The sequence below is a fragment of the Drosophila guanche genome, unplaced genomic scaffold (assembly GCF_900245975.1).
Source record: "Drosophila guanche unplaced genomic scaffold, DGUA_6, whole genome shotgun sequence".
NCBI classification, from domain to species: domain Eukaryota; kingdom Metazoa; phylum Arthropoda; class Insecta; order Diptera; family Drosophilidae; genus Drosophila; species Drosophila guanche.
In genome coordinates, this window is record NW_022995745.1 from 7,798,088 (window position 1) to 7,823,406 (window position 25,319).

General features: G+C 49.1%; 8 protein-coding genes across 12 annotated transcripts; 2 read left to right on the plus strand and 6 right to left on the minus strand.

The window, feature by feature from the left end:
- Positions 1–965: 965 nt before the first annotated feature.
- LOC117581643 lies at positions 966–3,497 on the minus strand. Of its 3 annotated transcripts, none has more exons than XM_034269016.1 (3): positions 3,071–3,493; positions 2,518–2,765; positions 966–1,629 (listed from the first exon to the last, which is right to left on the minus strand). In XM_034269016.1, the coding sequence occupies exons 1-3, from the start codon at positions 3,297–3,299 to the stop codon at positions 1,174–1,176; spliced, it is 933 nt and encodes a 310-aa protein (XP_034124907.1). In that variant the 5' UTR covers positions 3,300–3,493; the 3' UTR covers positions 966–1,173. The 3 variants fall into 3 exon arrangements, with proteins under 3 accessions (XP_034124907.1, XP_034124908.1, XP_034124909.1); XM_034269018.1 differs by lacking the exon at positions 966–1,629 and adding an exon at positions 1,972–2,126 and having other exon boundaries at positions 3,071–3,497; XM_034269017.1 differs by lacking the exons at positions 2,518–2,765; positions 3,071–3,493 and adding an exon at positions 1,725–2,113.
- A 2,424-nt stretch (positions 3,498–5,921) lies between these two features.
- Positions 5,922–9,545, minus strand: LOC117581648 (probable insulin-like peptide 6). Its single transcript, XM_034269023.1, has 4 exons — positions 8,534–9,545; positions 7,652–7,721; positions 6,430–6,643; positions 5,922–6,347 (listed from the first exon to the last, which is right to left on the minus strand). The coding sequence occupies exons 1-4, from the start codon at positions 8,566–8,568 to the stop codon at positions 6,196–6,198; spliced, it is 471 nt and encodes a 156-aa protein (XP_034124914.1). The 5' UTR covers positions 8,569–9,545; the 3' UTR covers positions 5,922–6,195.
- A 4,352-nt stretch (positions 9,546–13,897) lies between these two features.
- LOC117581646 lies at positions 13,898–14,955 on the minus strand. Its single transcript, XM_034269021.1, has 2 exons — positions 14,534–14,955; positions 13,898–14,460 (listed from the first exon to the last, which is right to left on the minus strand). Exons 1-2 carry the CDS (start codon positions 14,793–14,795, stop codon positions 14,066–14,068), a joined length of 657 nt encoding a protein of 218 aa, XP_034124912.1. The 5' UTR covers positions 14,796–14,955; the 3' UTR covers positions 13,898–14,065.
- Positions 14,512–21,972, plus strand: LOC117581642 (apoptosis-inducing factor 3). 3 transcript variants are annotated; one of them, XM_034269015.1, is made up of 3 exons: positions 14,512–14,519; positions 17,284–17,375; positions 19,897–21,972. In XM_034269015.1, exons 2-3 carry the CDS (start codon positions 17,306–17,308, stop codon positions 21,591–21,593), a joined length of 1,767 nt encoding a protein of 588 aa, XP_034124906.1. In that variant the 5' UTR covers positions 14,512–14,519; positions 17,284–17,305; the 3' UTR covers positions 21,594–21,972. The 3 variants fall into 3 exon arrangements, with proteins under 3 accessions (XP_034124906.1, XP_034124904.1, XP_034124905.1); XM_034269013.1 differs by lacking the exon at positions 14,512–14,519 and adding an exon at positions 15,655–15,671 and having other exon boundaries at positions 17,161–17,375; XM_034269014.1 differs by lacking the exon at positions 14,512–14,519 and adding an exon at positions 16,554–16,839 and having other exon boundaries at positions 17,161–17,375.
- On the minus strand, positions 18,706–19,829 carry LOC117581645. Its single transcript, XM_034269019.1, has one exon. The coding sequence runs from the start codon at positions 19,693–19,695 to the stop codon at positions 18,844–18,846; it is 852 nt and encodes a 283-aa protein (XP_034124910.1). The 5' UTR covers positions 19,696–19,829; the 3' UTR covers positions 18,706–18,843.
- A 623-nt stretch (positions 21,973–22,595) lies between the features above and the next one.
- LOC117581649 (cytochrome c oxidase copper chaperone) lies at positions 22,596–23,109 on the plus strand. The gene is made up of 2 exons (XM_034269024.1): positions 22,596–22,857; positions 22,938–23,109. Exons 1-2 carry the CDS (start codon positions 22,700–22,702, stop codon positions 23,020–23,022), a joined length of 243 nt encoding a protein of 80 aa, XP_034124915.1. The 5' UTR covers positions 22,596–22,699; the 3' UTR covers positions 23,023–23,109.
- Positions 23,078–23,959, minus strand: LOC117581650 (microsomal glutathione S-transferase 1). Its single transcript, XM_034269025.1, has 4 exons — positions 23,765–23,959; positions 23,655–23,690; positions 23,494–23,573; positions 23,078–23,434 (listed from the first exon to the last, which is right to left on the minus strand). The coding sequence occupies exons 1-4, from the start codon at positions 23,900–23,902 to the stop codon at positions 23,182–23,184; spliced, it is 507 nt and encodes a 168-aa protein (XP_034124916.1). The 5' UTR covers positions 23,903–23,959; the 3' UTR covers positions 23,078–23,181.
- A 72-nt stretch (positions 23,960–24,031) lies between these two features.
- LOC117581647 (microsomal glutathione S-transferase 1) lies at positions 24,032–24,949 on the minus strand. The gene is made up of 2 exons (XM_034269022.1): positions 24,419–24,949; positions 24,032–24,355 (listed from the first exon to the last, which is right to left on the minus strand). The coding sequence occupies exons 1-2, from the start codon at positions 24,664–24,666 to the stop codon at positions 24,103–24,105; spliced, it is 501 nt and encodes a 166-aa protein (XP_034124913.1). The 5' UTR covers positions 24,667–24,949; the 3' UTR covers positions 24,032–24,102.
- Positions 24,950–25,319: the final 370 nt, after the last annotated feature.

Genomic DNA, 25,319 nt, shown 5'->3' on the forward strand with positions numbered 1-25,319 from the left:
CAAATTGATTGAATATCGGATGGGCATGCTGGTGCAGGCAAATAGGACATACAATTTGCCAGGCTATTAAAATACAGTAGCCGAGTCTAGCATTTCCTCACGCTGCGGTAATTGCTAATGCAAAGTGCCACTAACACACAGCAGCGTGATTCTGCCTCCAAATATTGCAGAATTGGCTGCCAATTTTTAACATTCTTTTCTTTTTTCTTCTCCCTTTCTTTGGCCTATGGAAGCAACCTCACGAAACGGTTAAAGAGCACAATGACAACACACGCACACACACAGAGCGACAAAGAGAGAGAGAGAGAGAGAGAGAGAGAGAGAGTGAGGGAGAGAGCGAGCCACGGAGAACATCTGCTTTGGAAAGATGAAAAAACTTTCCACACGCTTCGACAAGGAGGCAAGGCAAGGCAAGGCAAGGCGAAATGAGCTGAAATATTTTTGTGTGTGTTTCCTTCACGCACTTTCCCTTCAACGCTCATCATCATCATCCTGTCCTGAGATGGTGGCTGGAGGGTGCCAATGATGTTGACCCTGTATGGATTTCATTGCGGGTAGTTGAACCGCATTTTGTGGGCATCGTTCGACCGACCTGCGAATGAGCCTTGACCCCCTCCTAAATGGGGGGCAATGATCTGACTGGCCCCAAGGCAAGGTGCGGAGATGTGACCTGATTTGAATGTGCCCCGATGTGGGGGTGCATGGAAATACCTTAAAGAAGCGCTAATTGTGGCAATCAACTGGAATAACAATATAGGTGTGATTTGATTTCTGCATATAAGCCATAACATGGCTTTGATTTATCAACAAAATATCCAAAATGAAATGATACAAATATAGATTTCTGAGAGAAGGCATCGTTTCCGCGCCCACATTTCCGTTTCCGATTAGCATTTTACACACACAAATCCTTAATGGATCCAACACAAACATAAACAATACTTCTGGAGCACTTTTCAAAACAATTATGTTGTAACAAAATCAATTTCTTCGAGAGTCTCGCTTATATGATGTAGCTATAATGATTCGCGGCCTAAAGCTACGTGGATTAACCTAACACATACAAATATCCTTACGCTCTTTCAGTGACAGCCATTGACAAATGAATATACAAGTATAATATACATATAATAATATAGTTGTAGTTGGAAACAGGTTCGTTCCGCTTAATGGCTAGACATTTTCCGATTCCTTGACCTTTTTGGCTTCGCCTTCCTCGAAGCAGCCCATGTCGGCCCTGTACAAGATTCGATTAAACTGGAACTGAACCGTGTGCTTGGTGCGCGTGGAGTAATTCCCAAACTTCTTGCCCACATATTGCAGAAAGGAGGCATCGTCTCCGGACAGTGTTGTGGGCGTGGGCGCTCCGATGGCCAAAGTGGATGCAGAGGTTGCAGCCGAAGGGGAGCTGCGCAGCGACAAGATCGCTGAAATCTCCGGCGTTGTCTGGTTGAGTGCCTGTGAGTAGCGCATCTCGTCGGCATCGATATCTTGATCGTCTGACAGCTCCTCATCCTCATCCTCATCCTCGACATCCGGCACCTCCGACTTTTCAATGAAGATGCTCTCGAACTGGTCCTCAGCCTCGTAGCCCGATTCCTTGCTGCTGGCCATTGCCTTCGCAGGATCCTGCAAATAATTGAAAACAAATGGATCAATAAACTGATATCGTGGGGGAAGTTATTTGAAGGAGCTTCCAACTCCTCGACTCTCGAGAGTCTTACCCCTTCGATCTTTAGTTTTTTAGCTTGGGAGGAGAACTGAAACATGGAAGACAACGGCACGGCAGCGGTAGCTGATTCCACTTTGGCCAGCGACTGGTTCATAAGATTATGTCGTAGCCGCCGCATCTCTATGAGCGTCGCGTATGTGTGCTGGTGCTTCCGTTTGAGATGTCGCATAAGGTTCTCCGAGTGCTTGCCGGCCATGTCGAAGCGGCACTGCAGGCAGGTGCTCTTTCGCGTGTGCTCGTTGTACACGAAATACTTATTCACAGGGTTCGAGTACTTTCTTGGCATTTTTGATTGGACTTCAACGGGCGACGGCGTTGCACTCTATCCGACACTCGAAAACGGAATAAAAGCAGTCTCAGACCGAGTAGAAACCAACGCACACCCATCCAGATACTGGGAAGAGAGCGCAAAACCAGCGTTAACCAGAAGCAGAAGCAGAAACAGAAACAGAAACATAACCGAACCGAACCGAACCGAAACCAATGTGCCTCTCCCTGCACGTATTCGTTCGTTCTCTGGGAGTGGTGAGTGGTTCACTCGGTGGCGGTTCAGAGAGCGTTGAAACACATGGAACATGGAACATGGAACATGGAACATGGCACGAGATACAAAACAATGCAAACCGGTCTGGTCTGGTGGTCTGTGGGGACGGCACTGACTGTGTGCGAAAAACGAATCTTTGGATATGCTGGTTGCTGCCTTGGTGGTTTCGGTTTGGTTTGTGCTCGTATTGAGAGGTGCACGCTGTTTACTCCTTTGTGGTTTGAAAATTGCATCTACTTACTGGACCTGGATTCGATTTATTTTGACTCCGATTCAAGTGCTTCCTATTCTCCGCTGGTGGATGTGCCACCGTCTGGTCCGCTGTGTACTGTGCGTGGTAGTTCTTGTAGTGTCGCCGCACATTGCCCGAAAGGTAGATGAGTGTCTTGTCGCAGATGCGGCAGCGGCAATGCTTGCCATCCGGCAGCAAATGAACCAGCGTAAGCGTGTCCACAAGCGGTACTCGTCCCTTCCTTCTGACCTTTGTAACTGCAATCCAAAAATCAATTATGAATTATTGTGGCTTAACAATAAAAACTTATTAGGTAAAAATCGAAAAGATTTCTTTTTCGGCTTTTAACGGCTAACGTTTTTTGTGTTGGTTCTTTCTAGGGTTAACGCTTGATCGCCAGAGCGCCCAACACACAAAACACTCTCTGCGAGAGATACCGAGAAAGAGAGCGAAGAGAGAGGGAGCGAGTGTCAAAGAGAGCGGATTTCGCTCAAAGGTGCGACTCATTTGGTGCTTGCTTTGGTTAGTGATTGTTACTTATTATTTAGCAACTTGAACCAACCTGTCTTTTTCGCTTCTACCGGGGTTCCTCTGTCCTTCGTTTCCACGGGTGCTCCTTTGCCTTGGGGCCGTGGCAGCACGACTTCCGGATGCAGCCGCTGGTAGTGCCGCTTGATGTTGCTTCGCAGGCAGCCGGAGAGGGTCTTATTGCAACGCACGCAGCGGCAGTAGTTCTTATCGGGGTACTCCACCACCAAGTTGGTTACGTCAATGGTGCGCGGACGCCCCATGTCTGTCCCAGAGTTAAGTAGGTTTGTGAACTAAACGCGATCTCGAACACTCACCGCCGCCGTGCACGGAACGAGCAAAACGAGACGAAACGAACGCCGGTACGAAAACAGCTGGCCACTCTCTTACGCGGCGCGCTCTTCGCTGTCGGAGCTCTCTTCCAGCAAGGTGGAACGATGGAAACAACTGTTTCGAGCACGTGTGTGAAATCTGAGAGGCTTTCGGTTCGAACCGAAATACGGTTTTCGTATTTCTCACAACCAAATATAAATAATTGAAATGAACAACTCGCGATTATATGCCGCAGCTCGTCCAAAAAATACGTCTACATGCGCCTAAGTTTTCCGCTGTACAAGACAGTAGATACACATACATATGAACTCCATTTGCAGGCATGCAAAAATCGGGTACATTTTGCAAGCACAGCCCAACTGTGCGTGTGCGTGTGTGTGTGTAGATGGCGAAAATTCTGGTGCAGCCCATGATGAAATTGATCTTGTTCTCTTCGGTCTCTGCTTCTCTGCGCGCGCACCCACTCAAGCATGTACCCAAAAAATGTAACTACGCATAAAAGAGAACTTTAAAATGAAACGGGACAGGGACGGCCACAGCTGATGATCTTTAAGATCGAATCGATTGGTCGTACATATGTACATAAGTATGTGTACGCCATATGCAGTTACATACATATGTATGTATGTCTGCTTGTTGTTCCTGTTTTGCTTTTGTAATTTTGTTTCATCCTTCTTCAGCTTCCATGTTCAACGTGTGCCAAGCATGCGACACACTGACAACTGCGAACTGGGATGAGATGCGATGAGAGCCAACAGCGAAAGGTAACTGTTCTTTGCTATTGCTTTGTCTCTTGTGCACTTTTTTGTCTGCCTAGCGCACCCATACATATGGAAGCGACCAACAAGGTGACGTCTGCTGTGCGTGCGCCAGAAAGGGATGGAGGTGGAGCAGTGATCCCCGAAAAAGAGGCAGCAGGCTCTGCCTCTCTTTATGAGTTTTTGTAGCAAAACGAATCTGGCAAAGAGAGATGATTAGGTGGGAGGGAGCATGCATAAACATCGTAAAAATGAAAACACAAAGATTTGAGTGAATTTCGGAGCTACTTTTTGAGTCTCTGCCCAACCAAGGGCCCAACAAAAAATGTTAATTGCTAACTTGTGGCTGAGGTTTTAGGTTTAGTTTTTCCACATTGAATTTTGGTTTCGTTTCAGTCTTGGGGCCAGAGTGAATTGACTACTCCATATGGGCTGGGATGAATCAACGCGGCCAACTGTTACTTCTGTCTGTGGGTGGAATTTTCCCCCTTCGGGTTGGGCCCTTTTCGGGGTTGAATGTATCCCTTATAAGACTTCTGTTCTCTCTCTTACTTTGAAGACTGTTTGGAACCCCCGACAACCCTCGAAGCAAACTCCTGGGACCGGCGACCGGCGCCCGGCGTGGGGTTGGGGTTGGGTTCTGTTCGATTTAGCGGCTGTGCTAAGGCTTCACTGGGAGGTGAATATGTTGGGGGACTATGTCCAAGCAGGGACCTGGTGTCTGGTGTCGTTTATCCTGCCATCCTGCAGCCACCCCATCAAGTGTTCTGCTGCTGTCATCAATATTTCGTAGTACAAATCTCAAACTTTAGAACCTTAGTAGTCCATCCAAAACATTCCCATTCGGGCAGCAGGGCCGATTCAATCGTTCCAAAATAAAGAAAAGAAAATTCGAGTTCGAAATTTAATTGTGCGCCTAATTCCGCAATGGCTCAGCGGGGAAAACTCAACCAGTGGCTTCGGCACTCAATTACGCATCTGAAGCGAGTCTTTCGAGGGGATTTGCTCACCAAGGAAGGAAGAGCAGGCAGACCTGCGACACTGCCTGCTACTCCAAGTTGCTCCACTTCAAAGCAGGTCAGTGCGGTAGAGGAGAAGTCCAGCAGCAACCCCGAACCACTCCAAGGCGCTTCGTTTCTCCACAAACTCTTTGGCAAGGAGTGCGAAATGCTTTCTGCGCCAAAACAGTCTTCAATCAATAAATCATCGCAGCCAGCCGCAGTTTCCTCCGTAGACATTTTGGTCAACTTTTATGGCACAAAAACTGCCCAAAATAAGGCACTGACCACAGCAATTCCAACTGGTGTCCAGCCAGAGGTAGAAACTAAATCGAATTCCAATCTAAATTCACGCCCCACGTAATGAACTGAGGCAGAAAGCACTCAATGGAAAGTCCCCGAAGTCCTCAAGCCACAATCCAAATTCTAGTCAAAAACAAAGAAAAGGAAAGCAGAGTAGCCCTGAGCGGGCTGAGCCTTGGAATAATCACAACTTACGGCTGAAGTTCATCGATTTAAAACCGAATTTAAAACGGAAGTAGCAGCATTAAAATTGAATTTGTAGTAATAAATATGTGAGAATTTCAATCAAAAGTCCTTGAAGTGCGCCGTGCAATTTGCAATCATCAGCAATCAGCCTGTGCGGACCCAACCGCCAGGCAGCTCGGGTGTCCAGCCCATGCTCTGACATGAACTCCAACGCGATGCCATGGGAAGTTACTTAGAAGGTAAAGGCGTCTGGTAAATTGTCTGGCCACAAACAAATACTGGCTGGCTGGGCATTTTCCTAGATGGATTTCCTGCATTTCGCATGTTTTTATTTGTTTACAAAGTGCAATTAGAGTGTAGTTTAAATTAGTGGAATATGTGCTAGGTGTACGTGTACTCTATGTGGGGTGGGGTTCGCTAGATGCTGCTGGGGTGCTTTTTTCTGAATGCTGCTTGCTGCTTGCTGCTTGCTGCTGCTTCTTGTGTGCCGCTTGTGTGCTGAGGTGCTGCTAGTGCTGGGATGCTGGTGCAATATTTATGTGTGCCTAGACCTGGCTGGGGCTCGCTCGGGTTTTTCGCACTCAGTTTTCGTCTTCGGGGGGAGCGCAGTACTGCTTGAGCTCCGTGTAGTTGCACGGACGGATGCAACAGTCGTGTGTGGGTCCATTCTGCAGCGGCCTGTAGAATATCTCGTCGGGGGAGAAGCGCTTGTTGCGACGCCCAAAGCTGTTGGCTGTTCGGGTAAATGGATAAACATTGATAAGCCTTGATTCATCGACTCTCTCTCTCTCTCTCTCTCTCTGGGGAGTACTTACGATAGGCATCGGCCAGCGAGCGTGTGCGATTTCTGCAGATCAGTTGAATGGACTCCGCCAGGAAGTCGGCACAGCGCGTGCGCACACCACCATCCTCTGTGGTCACGGTCACGGGACTGGCCTCGGCCACATGGCTGCCGGACAGCGACAGGGCCAGCATGATGGCGGCCAGCACGAGAATCACTTTAGACGAAAATCCCACTGCGAAAATCATCTGCAAAAAGGAAGCAAAGCAAAGAAGGTTGCAATTAGCCAATTAGGCACATCAATCCACCTGTTCCCAAGTCTGATCATTTGTCTGGTCTCTACATTGGTCATTCCTCCCTGGCTCTCCCGCTCCTCCTCCGGTTATCAGTGTCAAATATTATTGCTGTACTTTTCAGCTCAGATGCCAGTCGATTCGATTGTGGTTTTGTTTTTGTCAGACGCTGCGACTGGAGCCGAGTCTGAGGCTGGGGATGGCCAGGAAATATTTACATAAACTTCAGTGTTTAAAAATAAACTCAGTCTGCCGCTGAAGCGCCCGTCGGCTTATCATTTGGAACATGAGTTCCTTTTATACACAATCAGTAACGGGGACTGAGGCATGCCCCATGCGGCTTTGTTTTTGTTTTTGTTTTTGTTTGCTTTTGAGAATCAGCTTGCCAGCCGAACCAGACGACAGAGCGTACCGACCCTACCACATATTGTACTCAATGTTTTCCGCTGAAAATAAACAAGTGGCGGCGGGCCCCAACGGTCATCCTGTCTGTCACACAGTTATCATTTTGCTGCACACCCACCAAAAAGCACCCAAACACTCCTCCCACTTGTGCATGTTCGGCTGCATTGATCTCGGTTCGGTTTCGGATCGGCTCGGCTCGGCTCGGATCGGATCGGCTCGGCTCGGCTCCGATGGCTCCACGTCGTGTCGGAAGAGATGAAAGTTTCTCGTATATCAAACGCAAGTACGTGGAAAATTGTATCGCTAGAGCAGGAGAAAACTTTCCAATGAATTCCCCGAATCGGATCTTGTTTTAAGACAGAATTTTTCCATTGATTTCGCGTGAAGTAAGATCAGCTCTGGTTACCAAAGCTAAGGGCTAAAGTGTGATTGGAAATTAGCCAAAACGCTCTGCTTATGCAGGTGTTGAACCATTAACCCAACAACCTCAACACTTCGCAGACATTAACACTCGAAATTCCAACTTTAAAACCAATTCTCGAACATATTTGTACTCACATTTGCATGCTGCGTGTCCTGGGCGTAGCTAAGAAAGTAAATATTCTCCGTGTTCGTGTCTGGATCGAGACTGTTATGTATGGGATATACGTTGGATATTATTTATTGTATTGTATTTGCTGGGGCTCTGTCGTTTTATTATGTTTATCACTTGCCTAAGGAACTTTCTTTTTGGTTATTGTGCAGATTAATTATTTTGCAATCACACCGTTTCAAAATCACAATCAATTGACGAAAAACAAAACAAAAAAATATTCCGTTTAATCGTTAACACTAACGTTTTAGCTTTTTGTTTGGGGGTTTTTGTTTGTATTACGTGCAAAAAAAAAAAAAACAAAACGAACAAATAGTTGGGGGAAGCTTCCGCTGTGCGGATAGAACAAGATTGCGCACCGAAGCGGATCGACAGGGATCTGAGCTGGGCTGTCTCTCAATGAGCTATCGGGATCGATAGGCGATTGCAGCGAGCAGCGTCTGGGCCGCGGCTGGGGCAATCGAACTGTGCTCGGGGGGTGACGCGTGCTTCTGCTTCTGCTTTTGCTTCTGCTTCGGGTGCTGAGTACTGCTGCTGCTTCTGCTTCTGCTGCTGCAGTTGTTGTTGTTGCATCTCGTGTGGCGTCGTGTCCCTGAGCAGAATTCGATTTGAGTGCGAATTGCGGCCGACGCTGACGCTGACGCTGACACGATTGAAGAAGCGCTACGATGACGTTTCACGTTGCGCCTGGGCTTGCCTTCGCCGTTCGTTGTATGTGGAATCTCAAAACGAAAAGTGGAGCGCGCCTTGGCCGGCCCGAGCCAACTCAATGTCCGGCCAATGAGTGATGTTCGATGTTCGATGCTCGATGCTCTCTCTTTCTCTCTCTCTCTCTCTCTCAGCCTTACCTCTCGCTCTGGCCACTCGAACACGCAGCTCGCATTTTGTAACGGCTCCTTGTCGGTTGTTTCTATCTGTCCCCTTCCCGCTGTCTTGTCAACCTGTATGGCCCACAAGCTGCGCCTGCTCCGTAAGCTCCGTTAGCGTTGCTGACTCGTGCTGCCGCCCTTGCACCCTTTGGCGTGACCACAGATTTTGGGCTATCGCTATCCTTATCACCAGCCAGCGCGCTTTTTGTTTTGTTGTGTCGATTAAACAGCTGTTGGTCGCGCGCGACACTGACGAAAGCGAAACTCAAAACGAAACTGCTTGGACTGCTTGTAGATTCTCTCTGATCTCTGCAGGCTGTTCCACTCTCCTCTCTCCAGCACTCAATGGGTTTGTTTGCCCGAGTTTGTGGTTGTGTGGCTGTGGAATTGTTGCTTATTTTTAGACATCAGTGCGCTATAATTAGACTGCGACTTGAAGCAGTTTGCTTCGATTCTGCTGTTTGACGGTTATCTCTCTCTTTGTCTCACTGGATTAATCCCTCTCTCTCTCTCTCTCTGTGTCGCTCTCTAGTTTGGCCACTTCCTGCCGTTTGGCTTTGTTGTTGCTGCTGCTGTTGCTGTTGCTTCTGCTGCTGTCACGCATCCCACATCCACTCCATTCAATTGAGTGTTCGTGCGTGTGTGTCTGTGTGTGTTCCAGTTGTTCGAAGCTTACACTGCACCAAAAAAATTAGTATGTTTGAATGCAACACAGACTGCTCCAATTTGACTTTAAGAATTAAGTTGGGGGTGTGCGTTCGAAGCTTTCACAGCCTCAAATTGAGTGTGTTCTAATTGTTTGTGATTGTCTCTCACTTCCGCTTAGCTTTTTGTTGCTGCTCTTCGTTTCACTTTCGTTGCACTTGCGCCTGCCTGGATTCCAGTTAGGTTCCGCTATGCGTTTTATTTTGTGTGGAATCGGTTCGCGTTTGAGAGGGATCTGATCGGATTGCTCACGTTCTTCGTTGTTTCACAGCCAAATTGAAAAAGAACCGTTTAAGTGCGGCCAGCGCTCCGCGAAGCCGAAGCCGAAGCCCGCCCCGCTCTCCTCTTCGATCTTCGTCGTCTTCGTCTTCGTCGTCGTCGTCGTCGTCGGCAAATCGTTTTCGTTCCATTCGTTTGCGTTCGGGCGAGCTTCTTGTGAACGGTAACCGAGGAACGGTACTCCAAGGTATACACCACTCGTGGAGATGCATGCAACAGGCAGACAATAGAAAATGTATGTACACACATATGTATTAATGTGTGTATGTATGTATGTATTAATGTATGCATGCACATATGTATGTCTGTTGAGTGGGTATCCCTATGTTCGTAGCTTACACTGCTACCGTGCCCATGCATTTGTGTATTTAAAGTGCACGTGAAAGCCATGGCCAGGGCAGCGGCCCAAGCGACGCCCCGTTTTTTGGCGTAGCGCCGCATGTTTTGGTACAAAAACCCACAAGTAATGTAAACAAAAGTGATGAAAGAAAACAAATTTCTGGCCATGACACATCCATCCAATCAACTTCGGGTCACTGTGGGTCTGCCACTGTTGCGTCGGGATTGTGTGTGCTCAGCATTAAGTGCGGCGGCCCGAGTACGCTACACTGACAATAATATTCACGAGATTGCCTTTGAGCAAAGTACATGTACATACATACACATGTGTGCGTTATCTGGCTGAGAGTGACAAATGCAAACAGCAACAGAAGCAAATAGAGTGAATCCATCGGAACAACAGCATCCCTTCAGGCCCCCCCCCCCCCATATGGCAACGATCTGTACATTATGTATACATAAATTCATACATAAAGTACATGTAATTGCCACACTTTTGGCTTTATTTTCAACTCTTTCAAGGGATCCCACAAACCTTTCTTTTGAGTTCTTTGTTGTACATAAATGTACATACATAAATGTACACATGTACATAAGTTTGTACATTTTCGTGGTGTATTCGTTTGATTGAAATTCGATTCACTGATTGTGGACTGTGAACCGCAGCTTTCTGTGCGAGATGATTACAGAAGATAATTGGCATGGGCATTCCCTCCGCCCACTGGACGGTCTGGTCCTTGGTCTAGGGTTATGGCAGGCATCTGGCTTCCATCCGTATACCCTACATACTGCACATACTGGGGTCTTGGGCTTGGGCTTGGGCTGTGATAATGTCTGTCGATAAGACTTGTTGATGTTTTTGTTGCTTTGCCGCTGCCGCTGGCGCTGCCGTGACTGCGACTGCGACTTCGACTGCGACTTCGACTGCGACTCCGAGTGCAGGCGGGAGCAGAAGAGGATGAAGAACGGAAACCAATGGGGCATCGTCGCATCGGAGGGCGTCGGGTGTAACGCTGTGAAAAAACCGTAAACAACGGGGCAACGTGTATTCGACGTGATCTAGTTTCAATTCAAAATAAAAGATCCCTATTTTTAGCATTAATCTCTCTCGCGCCCGAGGAAAACAACAGAGAGCAGAGCAGAGCAGAGCTGAAAGCAAAGCGAGAGTTGCTCCGTTCTAAGTAATTTGGAGAGATAAGCAGGCGTCAGTGTCTGTGTCTGGGGGGGCAGGGATATCAGCGAGGAGGATCACTTGGTGGGAGAGAGAGAGAGAGAGAGAGAGCTGCAGGGTGGATGATGGCATACGCAATGCGGTGCAAAGTCCAAGGCATGCCGTGTCAGGGTCAACGGATGGGAGGATCGATAACTGATCGATAATCAATCGATTGTCGATTATTTGAGGAAGAGCAAACAGACAGCTGATGGAGTTTCATCAAAGCAACGCAGCAGTGTGGCAGTGCGGCAGTGCGGCAGTGCAGCTCCTTTGGTTTTTTTCCTCTATCCATGCCCCAGCGCCAGTGGGCGATAAGCCGCCCGCCCACTTGTGGGAGGCCCCACTGAGCTGACTTCCACTTTTGCCTCCCGCTCGATCGGGCAAATATTGTTTACTTGTGCTAAAATTGGATCTCCATTGATTGACATGTGCGGCAGGCGGGCGCCAACAACAATCCAGCTCAGACGCAGATTATTGACCCAGAAGCGTGGAGGAGGTGATGGCTCAGCCTCAGCCTCAGCCTCTGTTGCTGGCTCTGGGCTCTGCCTCTGCCTCTGCCGCTGCCGCTGCCTCTGCCTGTTGCCGCTGCTTGTGTTTGTTGTTGATGAAAAGCCTAGACATCGGCGACAACAGTCCACAATCTTAATTATAGCAACAGAAACAACAACGGGCCATCCATCGGCATCGACATCGGCATCGGCGTCGGATTCCCATTGGAGCAAAACTGAACTTTGCAATTAAGTTGCAAGTTCCATGAAATTGTATGGCATATAACTAAATATAAATTCATCTTCTTATTATTATTAATCTTGTATAATGGTTAAATGTAGATATTAATATGAGTTGAAGTTATAGCCACTTGGGTTCTAGCGTGCAGCATTTTGGAGAGATTTTCTCTAGAGGCAGCGGCAGGGGCAGCGGCAGGGGCATATTATGTGTCTGGGGCATTGCGGCACACCTCAAAGCATGTAAATGGAGAGCACCAGTTGGCTTCGCTTGAAAATTCTGCACTTGATCCATTGTTTGGATGGTATAAACACGAGCAGAAGGCGACGGACCTTTTGCGGCATTTTCGCGGAAACTTCAGCAAGCTCAATTACAGCGACAAAAAAGAATTTACAGAATAAATATTATTGCCTGAGATAAGAAGTGCAGCAAATTCGAATAATAATTTAAACTCAGCTTAAAGTTTATTTTATTTAGATGAATCCTAGATCCCTCCTCAGCTTGGTACTTCAAGTACTCCCAATGCCGATGCGTTTACTCTTAACGCCCGGCGATGCGAAATAAACAGCACCAAATTATCGCCCGATGTCAATAAACTTGTATGAAGCGAACCCACAACGCGACCTGTACCCCAACAACAACAGCAGCAGCAGCAGCAGCAGCAGCAGCAACAGAACGGTATGTGTACGTGTGTGTGTGTATGTGTGCATGCAGATGGTTCGAGCGGAGACCAACAGCGGGCATAGACACACATTTGTTTGGGGGAACATTTTGGAATTGGGATGAGGCTGAGGTTGAGGCTGAGCCTGGGCATTGGCTTTGGGAATTGGCAGTTGCTGCCAATGAACTGCAATCGGTTAAGAGGCCTCAAGGTCAATGTCTGCCACAAACAAAACAAAAAAAGAACAACCGCAGAGCTGCAGGGCAGTGTGAGCAAGAGCAAAGGGAACGAGCTCTTGCTCGCGCGTCAGTGATGGCCAAAAACAGAGATGGCAAAATGTTGCAAGTGAATTGAAGGTGCAAATTCCAAGTCGTTGAATAACTTTGGACAAATTAAAGAGTAGTATGAAATGGGTGAAATACCCTTTGGTTGATGTGTGTTTGGGATATTTTTTATATTGATATTGATTGGCACTCGCGCTGCCAAAAGTGCTCGGTGACCCAGAAATGGAATGAAACAAAACGGAACGGAGCCGCCGCCATGTGCACATCTCTAATCTCTACCGAGTGCCGAGAGCGGCCAATGGCTCCGCTCAGTCTCAGTCTGCGCCGCGGCTCGGGCTGGAATTCGGGCCCTGGACTGGGGCTGAACTGGGGCTGAACTGGGCCTGGCCGGGGGGTAGACCTGTCTGGACTCTGTCTGGTCGAGGCGAGACGCGGCCTTGAACACGCCCACCGCCCGCTCGGGGGCCGTTGCACTCTCGCTTTGTGTGGGTCATGGGATGCGTGTGTGTCCTGTGTCCTGTGTCCTGTGACCTTTCAACTCGCTGCAACACGCACTGAATTCGCAGTGTCAGCGGATTCAATTTGATTCGCACTCGAACTCGAACTCGTTTCGTTTCGTTTCGTTTCCACAAGCGGCGAATCACTTGAGCGGCGCGTGGACATGGGCTATGGGCGCGAGTTGTAAACAGAATCGACTATAAAATATTTACGAGTACGAATACGAGTGCGATTCATGTGTGCGATAAGGAGCACGATTTCTAATGAAAAGCAAATGTAAATAAATATTAAATAAATCACACAAAATAAACAAAAAGCGAAAAGAAAAGCAGCGAATTCATTAAGAAAAGGATTTTGAGGGGAGAATGTGATCCGCATACAGTGCGTTTCAGGGCTGTAGTGCTAGGCAAAGCATAAGGAATTTGGAATACAATTGAAATATAATAAGGCAATAAATAACTATAGTTAGTTTCAGCATAAAATACGCGCAGCATTCTGGCCTACATTTCCCTTCTTTATGCACTATAAAATGTACCTAAAATGTACCTGTGATAATAAAAGTGGCCATAATAATGAATTGAATCCACAGTAAGGGATTGCCAAACAACATCAAGGGTCTCATGTCGATTGTAGTCAACTTTTTCGTGCTGTTCTCTATTTTATTATGGAATCAATTAATTGTCTGTTGAATTTGTTGTGCCAGTTTCTGGCTTTGGGTCCAAGATGCTTGAAGGGAAATTACAGGGAATTTTCGTTGCAGTTTTTAGTACTTATTGGGGGGTTGGGACATTTTTTGCACCGAGCAGCTAGTTGGCAGCAGCTGCTCCTGCTCCTGCTCCTGCTGCTGCTGCTGCTGCTGGCGGTGGTGGTGGATGTCGCGAAGTGGAGGGACCATAGCTGGGATGATTGCCCGCATTGAAGACTTCCAATGTCAGATTTTTGGCCAGGAACTGGGCCACAAACTTGACGGAATCGAAAGGCGCAACATCAAGGCCGTTGGCCCTTTGCTTCCTTTTGGCGGCGTCCGCTCTGCGTTTGCGCTTCTCCAGCGCCTCCAGGGCCTGCCAAATGATGGGCAGGCTGATGGGCTCCTCGACGCCAGTGCGCAGCAAGGTGAAGTTGGTGCGACGGCGGGTCACGGTGTAACCAACGCCATAGGGCCGCATAAAGAAATCCTCGTCCGGCTCCGATTCGCTCAAGTCTGGATGGGGCAGTGGCAGTGTCAGTGGCAGTAAAAATACGAAGGAAAAGGCAGCTGCAGTCGAAGCACTTACCTGGATCCTGGAATACAGGCGCCTGTTGAATGGGTGGCTGCACGCGGCCCAGCATATGGGGCAAGTCCCCGCGACCGGCCAGCATCTGGGCAATCATGCGGGGATACCGCGTTAGGTGGCGGGAACGGAGGTAAAGGAAAGCCTGATTCTGGCGATTCATCTGTGCAGCTGGGCGTGGAATGTGGTTCTGGTTCTGTGCCTCGTCTACTATCCTTACGCTGCCTGCTGCGGGTGACCACAGGGATAACAGTGCTCGTATCATGTGGTCGGCGTCTGTACTTGGGGGGGAGGATCCGTTTAAAATAAAAACATTTACAATTTTATTTTGTCGAGAAAACGAGATACGAGTGAACGAAAGATAGTAACACGAAAGAAATCAGCTCTATGACAAAGGAGACGACCGCACACCCAATGGCTCCTGTGTGTAACAAATTTTCGATATTCCCATTCAGATCCAACTTCAAATCATCCCGCCTAGACTCAACGCCATCTGTGGTGCGGCATTGAGACTAACCAAAGCTACATTGCGCATGTCATGTAGCATGTAATGTAGAATGCATTGTGTAAACCCATCTTTTTGTTCTCCTTATTAGTTTTATCCTTATTTTGTAAACAATCCAATAACAAGAAATCAAGAAAAGTAATCAATCCTTCGGAAAATTGTTTGGTGAACTGGATAAAATCATAGTTTTATCGCTGAGAGTCCTAACCAGCTGGTAATATGAAATAGAATATCATAATCGTTGAAAATGATTGACGATATTCGGTATATAAAATGACACGGTATATTTCGGTATATTTTTGAGGGTAGTGATCGTATATCGCGTATATTTGATCGATAAATCCGAAGCGACAAATGCAAAACAAAACCAAAGACAAAACAAAACAAAAATATTAATAATAATAATATATCCCGCCCCGTATCTACGCGGTCACACTGCAAGTACGTGGGGAACATAACCTCTACGCCAGGTAAGTATTGGAGTAAAACTGTAACAAGTTACACCTTGTAAAGGCGTGCGGCCAAATAATCCCCCTCTACCCAAGGGTAGAGCGGTAACATAAAACTTGAAAAAAATAAAAATAAATATCCCGTCCCGTTGCAGTATTTGTTGCCAGTTAACCTATCAATGGCTATGTAAGTATAATTAAATACATATGTACATAGGCTTAGGGCATGTACAAGTGTAAATTTGTATGTCTAAGGTTAAGTGCATGTTTTGGTACGTGCTTACTTGTAGTAGACTGTTTTATCTGGAACGTGCCATCGAAGTCACAAATTTCGATAATTTAAGGCTCCTCGTTAGAGAAGTTAATTCAGCCAAAGCTTGGGTGGAGTTTGCACTGCTTGCACTTCCACTGCAAGTAGCTGCAATCGGATATTTGTCATTTAACTGTAAACACAGAAGGGGAATGCAGAGCGGGATTTATGTATGTAAATTATTCCCTGTAATTCCGCTCTAGTTGCCCAAGTGCCTAGTTTCCCTCTACTATACCTTATCGACGGGACTGATGGATCGCTGTGTCGGTGATGCAATAAAACAGCAACAGTAAGCACTGGCAACAGGTGAACCGCTCTCTACATGCAGGGGCATGCTGCATTCCACGAACGTTGCCCTTGCCCCCGTCCGTGGTGGAAACCGGTATGAAGCAGCAGTTTGACAGGAAGCGGGGTGTGGTGGGGTATTGAGGGCTTTGCCTGTACTGTTTGATTGTGTGTGATGCGATGGTGGTGGGGCGTGGTTCGTGTGAAGGAACTTCAAGAGATTTGGCTGGAAGTGAGGGCGACGGCGGCAAGGTCGAGTCGTTTCGTTAGTCGCGCACAGCCATAAAAGCCTGGTCGAGAGTGGAGCACACGACACGCACACGCACACGCACACGCACACACAGACGCAATGCATGTCTTACACATGTACACACATGTTTGCACATGTCTCTCTGTACGCCTGTGTGTGCCCCGTCCGTCGAACACGGCTGCGATAGAGGCCCCAAATGGTTCCACTATCGAAGTTTGTGCGGCATAAGCAGTTCGCAGTCCACGCTCGACAGTCGTGCTTATTCTCTGTCGTCCCTCTCTCGGCCAAAAGTTCTTGCTCTCGCTTCACCGCCTGGTGTTTGTCGCCTGTTGCATCCCCACCAGTCATCTCGGCATCGGCATCGGCATCTCATCTTTATCTTTTTGGCGAACCTGTTGCACGCTCTCCGCTCTCTTTTTTTCCCAATTTTTTTGTTGTGCTTCTTGTGCGTAGTTTTCCCATGTCAACTGGAACTGGAAGGAGGAGTGTTTGTGGCTGAACCGAAGAGAGGTGAGTGCATGAGCGACCCCAGAATATGAGATGCAAGAGATATCAGCAGAAACCACCAGAATTCAGGCGGTTTTCAAGCAGTGACTATCAAGAAGCTCAAGAGTTTCCCAACCACAAAGCCACAAAAAAACCCCAATGACTCAGCTGCCAAATCGAGCAGAAATTCGTTTCGTTTCAACAAGTTTTCAACAAATAAATGTGTACTAGCTATAATCAACTGATAATGAGTGGCACAACTGCTGCGCTGAATTAATAATAGGTTTAAACAAAGGAAAAAAGGCCTTCGGGCAGCCATTTATTAATTGTAAATCGTACTTTCAGGTGGCAACGCTGCTATCGTCAAGCTCTGATCTTGACCATAACGGGCATTCTAAGGCGCACCGCGCGAGCAAGATTCCTCCCGCTGATCAGCGTGCAAATTGTACACGAAAACGAGCATCACAGACGCCTGCACTGCTTGCACACAATGGGTTCCATTAACTGCAAGGAGTACAAGACAACGGGCAATGTCACGCCCCAAAAGGAACAATCCACAGGTAAGCACATACAAATGTAATTAGATTCCATAGTGTTTCTATTCTCAAGTGGACAATCCATCAATTATCCTTACAAGCAGGTTTCTTTGACAGACAGATAGTAATCCAATCTTTGCGTTTTCTATGTACACGAACCTGGGTGACCATGATACGGGAAGGGGAGGGAAAGTCATGTTTCCTTTCCCCACTCACACAAGGTCTAATTGTCTCAATGGAATGAGTGTGGCTCCAGTGGAAGTGGCGAGCACAGTTTGTTTTTGTTTTCTTTTTCTTTTGTGCCTTTCCCATAACCACTTTGCGGTCGGTACCCAGCTGCTAGTTAAGTGACTGTTATCGGCATTCGGTCTGCCCGTCTCTTCGGCTCTAGCTTACATCGTCGTCCGCGACGTCAGCGTTCACCATTCGTGCTATTCGCCTGCCAGCTGACGGTTTACGGTTTACAAAAAGAATAATTTTTGCAAATCAAATCCTTGAGCAGCCCAGAACTTTCTGTTTGTGTGTTTAATAACTTTTCGGTAACATATTTGCAATACTTATTGTTTATGGTTTTTGGTTTGCATCTGTTGTTGTTTTGCGGTGTTACAATTGTGTTTTTTTGTTTTGTTTTCTTGCTGCCATTTGAGTCATGCTGGTTAGACAAGGCCAACCGGTTTGTGCGGGTCAGCACAGCAGCCAAAGTGTGCGTGTGTGTGTGTGTGTGTGTTGGTGTGTGCAAGAGAATGAGAGAGCGTGTCGGAGAAGACATACGAAATCTGAAATCATTCCTAATTAGAGAGACATTGCCAAATGGGTAAAAAATACAAGCATACAGTGCAGCAAATAAGTTTACGCACAAATGAAGACGAAGACTCAATTATGCTCTCACTCTCTAGTTTGGGTACAAAAGTAAGGGGGATATTGGAAAGCAACGGTTTAAAGTAGGGGGAACAATGTAAGGGGAAAAGTCCCGATGTGCGTAGCGGACTGTTTTGTAAGCAAATTACCCTTGAATTTTGTCGCTGTGTTGAAGGAGTTATCGAAGATCTACAAATTGGGCAGATATAGTCACGCGAACAGGCCATCCATCATTCAACCCATTCACCTCATTCAAATATTGCAATCTGGAGTCTGGAGTATACTCTGATGACTGGAGAATTCCCTTGCTTGATTATAGCAACATTATCACATAAATTCCCCAATTATAACCCAGGTCAGCTGGAAAGCTCCAATCTTTATGGCTGGTGATACGTCAGAGATATCATCGGGCGAAACACTCGTACTCGTAATAGATCTGCAGGTCATACCCGCCAAGAGCCCAAACCCCCATCTGAGTGGAACACACGCTTACAGGTGTTTTTGTTTAGTTTCTCTTTTATTGCTGATGACGTAGCAAAGTGTGTGGCAAAGGTGACATTGGAGTGGGTTCAATAAGTCAGCCACGGCTCAGCCACGGTTGCCTAGCTGCGCCCTCTGTTGTGGCGCATCGGCCCTAATGCTTCTTCGGACTCTTTGTCGCTGACAAAAGTTCCAGTCGCGTGATGGCAGCGTCCAGGAATTTCCGTTGCTCCTGCAGCTGCGGCAGCAGCTCCTCGGCAGTGAGTACGTGAAGCTTGGACGAACCCGAACCCGAACCCGAAGTCGAAGTCGATCCTGTGGCAGATTTCTCCGACTCGAGCCAACGATTGCGCAGGCCAGTGGCTGAGGGTCGCAGCATGTCCAGCACACGCTTGATGATGGAGGGACTTGCCTGCTGCTGCTGTTGGGGCTGGGACTGCTGCTGATGCTGATGCTGCTTATGATCCTGTCCATTGTCCGTGGCAGCTATGCTGCCCTGTGGAAACTCCGGCATTGTCAGCAGCGGTGTCCAAAAGAACGAGCCAATGCCGGAGGAGGGCGCCAAGGTGGCTGCTGGATGGCTGCTGGTCGCCGTCGTGTGGCCTTCCAGCTGCTTGCCTTGCTGCGTGGCAAAGCGCACATCCAGACGATCCAAATGGCGCTTCAGGTCGTCCAGCTTGTGCTGCAAGTGCTCAAAGTCAGCAGTCAGATTGATGGCCAGCCGCTGGGTGCTGCTGCTGTTCGCCTCCTCCGCGGGCACTGTCGCCGCCTCCAGTTGTTCGATTTGCTGCCGCAGCTGCTGATCCCGCACTTGCAGCTCGTCCAGCAGCAGTTGCGTCTCCCCGCCCAGCGGCTGCTCCATGTAGATGCGTTCGATCTCACCCAGAAGCCGCTCCCTGTGGCCGCGCAGCGACTGCAGCTCCAGCACAGGATCGCAGGAGGACAGACCCAGACTGAGGCACACGGCCAGCAGCACGACGATCAGCTCTGAACACGCGAAAGACATTTCTGTGACTGAGACTGAGACTGAGATCCGATGGGAAGCGCTTTCTACCTGACTTTCACCCCCTGCCCCTTGGCAAGTGGAAAACTGGAAAACCTTGGCAACCTTTTCGAAGTGCTTCACTTTGTGAACAGATTCTGGCAGCTCTCCGCTGATCGCTTATCGCTTATCGCTCATTAATTTGCCTGTCTCTCTCTCTCGCAGGTGGCGCCGTGGGTTCCTATCAGTCCAAGTGCAACAACAAAGATACAATGCCCGCGGAGCCGGAGGTTGTGGAGTACACGGACCCCGTGGCCGTGTGCAATGTCTCCGACCTCAAGGAGAACGAAATGAAGCAGGTGGAGTTCGACGAGGACACGCGCGTGCTGCTGGTGAAGCAGAATGGACGCCTGCAGGCGGTCGGGGCCAAGTGCACGCACTACGGGGCGCCACTGAACACGGGCGCCCTCAGCCAGGGCCGTGTGCGCTGCCCCTGGCACGGAGCGTGCTTCAGCCTGGAGACAGGCGACATTGAGGACTTCCCCGGCCTCGACTCGCTGCCCTGCTACAACGTGGAGGTGAGCAGCGAGGGGCAGGTGCTGCTGCGCGCCAAGCGCTCGGACCTGGCCAAGAGCAAGCGCGTGAAGAACATGGTCGCCCGCAAGCCGGAGGATCAGCGCTGCTTCATTGTGGTGGGCGGCGGGCCCTCGGGTGCCGTTTGCGCTGAGACGCTGCGCCAGGAGGGCTACACCGGGCGCCTGATACTCGTCAGTCGCGAGAACTACTTGCCCTACGACCGCATCAAGATCTCCAAGTCCATGCACCTCGACATCGAGCAGCTGCGCTACCGCGACGAGGAGTTCTACAAGCAGCACGACATCGAGGTGTGGCTGGGCGTGGGCGCCACACAGCTGGACACCGCCCAGAAGGAGCTGCACTGCAGCAACGGGTACGTGGTGAAGTACGACAAGATCTACATCGCCACCGGCTGCTCCTCCTTCAAGCCGCCCATCCCGGGCGTCAATCTGAACAACGTGAAGACCATCCGCGAGCTGGACGACACGAAGAGCATCGTGGCAGCCGTCAGCGAAGCGTCGCGCGTTGTCTGTCTGGGCGCGAGCTTCATTGCCCTGGAGGCGGCCGCTGCGCTCGTCTCGAAGGTGGCCAGCGTGACGGTGGTGGGGCGGGACAAGGTGCCGCTGAAGGCCGCCTTCGGCGAGCAGATCGGGCAGCGTGTGGCCCAGCTCTTCGCGGACAACAAGGTGCAAATGCGCATGGAGAGCGGCATCACCGAGATCATGGGCGACGACAACGGCAATGTGGTGGAGGTGCAGCTGGCGGATGGGACGCGCCTGCCCTGCGATCTGCTCATACTCGGCACCGGCTCCACGCTCAACACGCAGTTCCTGGCCAAGTCCGGGGTGCGGATCAATCGGAACGGCTCCGTGGATGTCACCGACTTCCTCGAATCGAATGTGCCCGATGTCTATGTGGGCGGGGACATTGCCAACGCCCACATCCACGGGCTGGCCCACGAACGCGTCAACATCGGCCACTACCAGCTGGCGCAGTACCACGGCCGCATCGCCGCCATCAACATGTGCGGCTCCGTGAAGAAGCTCGAGGCTGTGCCCTTCTTCTTCACCATGATATTCGGCAAGGGCATCCGCTACGCTGGCCACGGCTCCTACAAGGACGTCATCATCGACGGCAGCCTCGCGGACTTCAAGTTTGTCGCGTATTTCGTGAACGAGGCGGACACGGTGACGGCTGTGGCGTCCGTTGGCCGTGATCCCATTGTCGCTCAGTTCGCCGAGCTGATCTCGCAGGGCAAGTGCCTGGGCCGAGGCCACGTCGAGAATGTCGAGGATCGTCAGGCCTGGACGGCCAAACTTCTGGAGCCGCTGCCTCTGGTGCGCTAGGAGCAGTCGCTGGCGCAAGCCAGCCTGCAAGCTGCAAGAGATTTGTCTACGCACACGTTGAGCTAGTTCCGGAGTTACGCTTCAAATTTGTCGAGTTTTTTGTACACTAGCGCCGCCGTGCTGCGCCTTCGTCTGGGGCTCATCCCCGGGGATCAATCACACTTGCCTTTAGCCTCAATCAAAGCGAACATGTAACAATCAGTGTCAGGGTCAGTGTCAGGTGTAGATTCACACACAAATTACACATATTAGTTATTCCCCCACTCAGTTGCTACACCACCACCCAACCCAGTGTAACCCCCAATCTACCTGATTCTATGTTCGAATTTGAAATTCCAAAATTAAAGTATTAAATACAATAAAACACAACGAAAAGAGAGAAAAACGCTGCACTCTTTGGCGCGAAAAGACAAGGGCAGCTCTGGCAGCCCTGTCGATACTTCGACAACTGGCAACGCTGCCATATTTTCAAATATCAAAAAGGGTGGCAGCTGTTACGCGGAGATTCTTCAATCGGATTCAATTCCACAGTTGATAAAATGTTTGCAATTGAATCTACTGCTATGGGACCCATTGTTAATATTGAAACAGATCCATTAAAAAATATGAATAGAATCTGCAATAGTCTAAGCGAATTATGTTCCGATCCAAATAATTGATTTAGAGAAAAGATCGCTGATGATTTAGAAGTGGTATGCTTCGAAACAGTCACAAGTTCAATAAATAATTTTTAAAAAGTTGCAAATTATAGAGACCCGAGAAAAGCAGTTCATTAAATTGATTTACATATATTATTAAGTATAGCAATTAGAACTTCAATTGAGGAAAGATATTTCAGAAAATCAGCTGAGAGTCCTAACCAGATGGTAATGTCAAATGGAACATCAAAATCGGGCAAAATGATTTTAGATTCACGGTATATTTTACGGTATATTTTGAAGATGCAAGGGTATATTTCGGTATATTTGATCGATAACTCCGCGGTCACACTGTTCGATTTGTTGTGAAATGAATATTTTGAGTTTTATTACATAAACAAACGACAGCGAAAGTAAACCCTCACTTTAAACACACTTGTGTTCGGACATACAGCAATTTCATCAGCAATGGGCAGCAACACATCCAAGGGAGTAGAAGTCGCTCAGGCCGCTGCCTCAGAACCAAATGTCGCGACTGGCGGTGCTTCCGGTGCCGGCACTGCTGCCAAACCCAAGTGCAAGGCCTGCTGCGCCTGTCCGGAGACCAAGCGGGCACGTGACCAGTGGTAAGTGTGCAGGCCAGGACACACACCAGTGTAAATGTGACGCAACACTTCTAATGAACACTCCACTCTCCCAAAAACAGCATGGTGGAGCGCGGCGAGGAGAATTGCACGGCACTGATAGAGGCGCACAAGCAGTGCATGCGGGATGCCGGCTTTAACATCTAAACGGCTACAGCTGCAGCCCCAACCCCCTGTTTGTTTCTGTTGTATCTCATGATAATTATTATAGTCGTAACTTAATTGAAAGCCAAATCGGTTCAGGCCAAATGTGTTCTTGTCTAATACACACAGAGAGAGAGAGAGAGAGAGAGATAGCGCTACAATTCAGATAAATCTAAGAGTGCGCAAGGCCACAACGGCGGCCATGTAAAACGTGATGAGCTGCATGCTGGCAAAGGCGATTACCCGCGCTGGCTGCGGCACAGGATACACGGCGTAGACCAGCGTGTGCACAAGGCGGGCCACCGAGGCCACACGGAACAGATTGCAGGCCACTGTGGCATCCGGATTGGTGCCGATGTAGATCAGGGCCATGATGAAATACGGCAGAATGTTCTCCATGTCATTGCGATGGGCTCTGCGAGTGGATCGATGAGAGAGAGACATGATATAACAGCACTACGTATCAGCACCTACCTGCGCACACGCTCCACATGTGGATCATTGAACTGCACCTCGGTGTTCTTGAAGAAGAGATCCTCCTCATTGGGGAATATCTGTAGGGGCAGACAACAAGACAGCATTTAGATCTGACTGGGAATGCCACAGACCACGTGTGAGGCGCGAAACTGGTTTACCTTGCGCCTCAGTCCCAACGGAACCAGCACCAGAAGCTGTGAATAGTCGATGAGGCGCGGCTTGAACAACTGCAGCTGCTGGCTGCTGCGGCTGCTGCTGCTCCACTTACCTTGTAACGAAAGCGTTGCACGGCCGTCAGGGTTGACATCAGCAGCATCTTGGCAACCAGCACCGTGGACCAGAACACATAGCAACAGAAGATGGGATTATCCAGGTGGTATGGCATCTGGCTGCTATTTGTGGACATCGTGGAGCTGTAGGTGCGTGCGTACGATTCAAGCTGACCAGAGCGAGTGTGCCATCCGTCTAGAAACAACTCTCAGCTCCCCTTAGCTAGTGCTCAAACTGGTTATGTATTTGCGTCGAATCTTTATGCAAAGTTGTGCGGAGTGCCGAGCGGGGGTGGGTGGGCTGTGTGGGGGTTCACTACTTAATGGCAATTTCCTTCTAGATATATTTGATGCAGCAGACGAGCACATAGACCGCCTCGAAGCAGGTAATCGCAAATGTGGTGGAGAATGCCAAGACCCGTGCCGGCTGCGGAACCGGCACGACAGCGTAGACGAAGGTGTGCAGCAGCCTGGCACCTGCCCCGATGCGTATGAGCATTCGAGCGATTATCGGATGCGGCCCTGCGGCCACATAGGCCAGGGACATCAGCATAAACGGCAGCACGTTCTCCAGATCGTTCCGATGAGCCCTGCAATGCGGCCAGAAGCAAAGCTGATGCAAAAACGATGAGACACCACGACAACCGACTTACCGACGCACTCGCTCCACATGGTCGTCGCCGAAGCGCACCTCGCTGTTCTTGCTGAGGCGCAGATCCTCGGGATTGGCAAACGTTTTGGTGCGCATCCGCTGGCGGGCAGTGAGCAGCGACATGCACAGCATTTTCAGCACCAGCAGACTCATCCACACCAGGTAGCAGGCGAACACGGGATTCGACCTGTCCAGCAATGTCAAACGCAGGGGAGTGGGAGTGGGAGTAACCAGTGTATTGTTTTCCATTTAGGGTAATTATTTGTGGCGGCTCTCAGGCCTGTTCTCGGCAAGTTTTGGCAGGCGACTGGGCGGTCAGATTGTGTCCAGCGTTTGTATAGAAATGGAGCAGCTGAGCCGATTCCCAGGACCGAGTATTGACGTATAATCATGCCTAATTGTTGGAATATTCCAGAAGGGCTGGGCATGGGTATGGGCAGCGCGCCGAAGCAGTTGAAGCAGTGCAAGATTGATCTTTTGCGATGCGTTCAAACTGTAAACCTGAAGCAGTCGAGGCATTAAATTTTGCCACTCATCATGGCACAGCACTCAACAGCCAAAAAAGAAACACCAAGGTCACCGAGCAAACAAAAAGAACAAGAAGTATAATGAGAGACCATAAAACAAATATCAAGACAAAGGCTATACAAACGGAAGCGTCCGAGCCAAACGAGTGTTAGTTGGATACGAAGAGCAAGCAGTGCTAACTGAGTGCAGCTAAGCGTGGAGCAGAGGGAACTCGAATGGGGAAGAGAGTAAACTTCATGTGCCGTTTCTCTTGTCTCCTTTCATTTCTCTCTCTTTAAAAATGTTCCACGTTCCCAGCGCACCAAGAGGGAGGGGAGGATAAGCGTAACTATTAACACAAATGTGCGCATTAAATAATGGTTGATACTGCGTTA

What these genes read in the sequence shown, in the direction of transcription:
- LOC117581643 (XM_034269016.1), bottom strand. Translation starts at nt 3,299, where the DNA reads ATGGGGCGTCCGCGCACCATTGACGTAACCAACTTGGTGGTGGAGTAC. An exon ending in GGTAGAAGCGAAAAAGACAG is followed by an intron (nt 2,766 to 3,070) that starts GTTGGTTCAAGT and finishes TTTGGATTGCAG; the next exon opens with TTACAAAGGTCAGAAGGAAG. An exon ending in ATAAATCGAATCCAGGTCCA is followed by an intron (nt 1,630 to 2,517) that starts GTAAGTAGATGC and finishes AATTATTTGCAG; the next exon opens with GATCCTGCGAAGGCAATGGC.
- LOC117581648 (XM_034269023.1), bottom strand. Translation starts at nt 8,568, where the DNA reads ATGCGAGCTGCGTGTTCGAGTGGCCAGAGCGAGAG. An exon ending in TCGAGTGGCCAGAGCGAGAG is followed by an intron (nt 7,722 to 8,533) that starts GTAAGGCTGAGA and finishes CATACATAACAG; the next exon opens with TCTCGATCCAGACACGAACA. An exon ending in CTCGCTGGCCGATGCCTATC is followed by an intron (nt 6,348 to 6,429) that starts GTAAGTACTCCC and finishes TTACCCGAACAG; the next exon opens with CCAACAGCTTTGGGCGTCGC.
- LOC117581646 (XM_034269021.1), bottom strand. Translation starts at nt 14,795, where the DNA reads ATGATACGAGCACTGTTATCCCTGTGGTCACCCGCAGCAGGCAGCGTA. An exon ending in GCCTGTATTCCAGGATCCAG is followed by an intron (nt 14,461 to 14,533) that starts GTAAGTGCTTCG and finishes TGCCCCATCCAG; the next exon opens with ACTTGAGCGAATCGGAGCCG.
- LOC117581642 (XM_034269013.1), top strand. An exon ending in CCAAAAGGAACAATCCACAG is followed by an intron (nt 17,376 to 19,896) that starts GTAAGCACATAC and finishes TCTCTCTCGCAG; the next exon opens with GTGGCGCCGTGGGTTCCTAT.
- LOC117581645 (XM_034269019.1), bottom strand. Translation starts at nt 19,695, where the DNA reads ATGTCTTTCGCGTGTTCAGAGCTGATCGTCGTGCTGCTGGCCGTGTGC.
- LOC117581649 (XM_034269024.1), top strand. Translation starts at nt 22,700, where the DNA reads ATGGGCAGCAACACATCCAAGGGAGTAGAAGTCGCTCAGGCCGCTGCC. An exon ending in AAGCGGGCACGTGACCAGTG is followed by an intron (nt 22,858 to 22,937) that starts GTAAGTGTGCAG and finishes TCCCAAAAACAG; the next exon opens with CATGGTGGAGCGCGGCGAGG.
- LOC117581650 (XM_034269025.1), bottom strand. Translation starts at nt 23,902, where the DNA reads ATGTCCACAAATAGCAGCCAGATGCCATACCACCTGGATAATCCCATC. An exon ending in TGCAACGCTTTCGTTACAAG is followed by an intron (nt 23,691 to 23,764) that starts GTAAGTGGAGCA and finishes GACTATTCACAG; the next exon opens with CTTCTGGTGCTGGTTCCGTT. An exon ending in CGTTGGGACTGAGGCGCAAG is followed by an intron (nt 23,574 to 23,654) that starts GTAAACCAGTTT and finishes CTGCCCCTACAG; the next exon opens with ATATTCCCCAATGAGGAGGA.
- LOC117581647 (XM_034269022.1), bottom strand. Translation starts at nt 24,666, where the DNA reads ATGGAAAACAATACACTGGTTACTCCCACTCCCACTCCCCTGCGTTTG. An exon ending in CATGTGGAGCGAGTGCGTCG is followed by an intron (nt 24,356 to 24,418) that starts GTAAGTCGGTTG and finishes GCCGCATTGCAG; the next exon opens with GGCTCATCGGAACGATCTGG.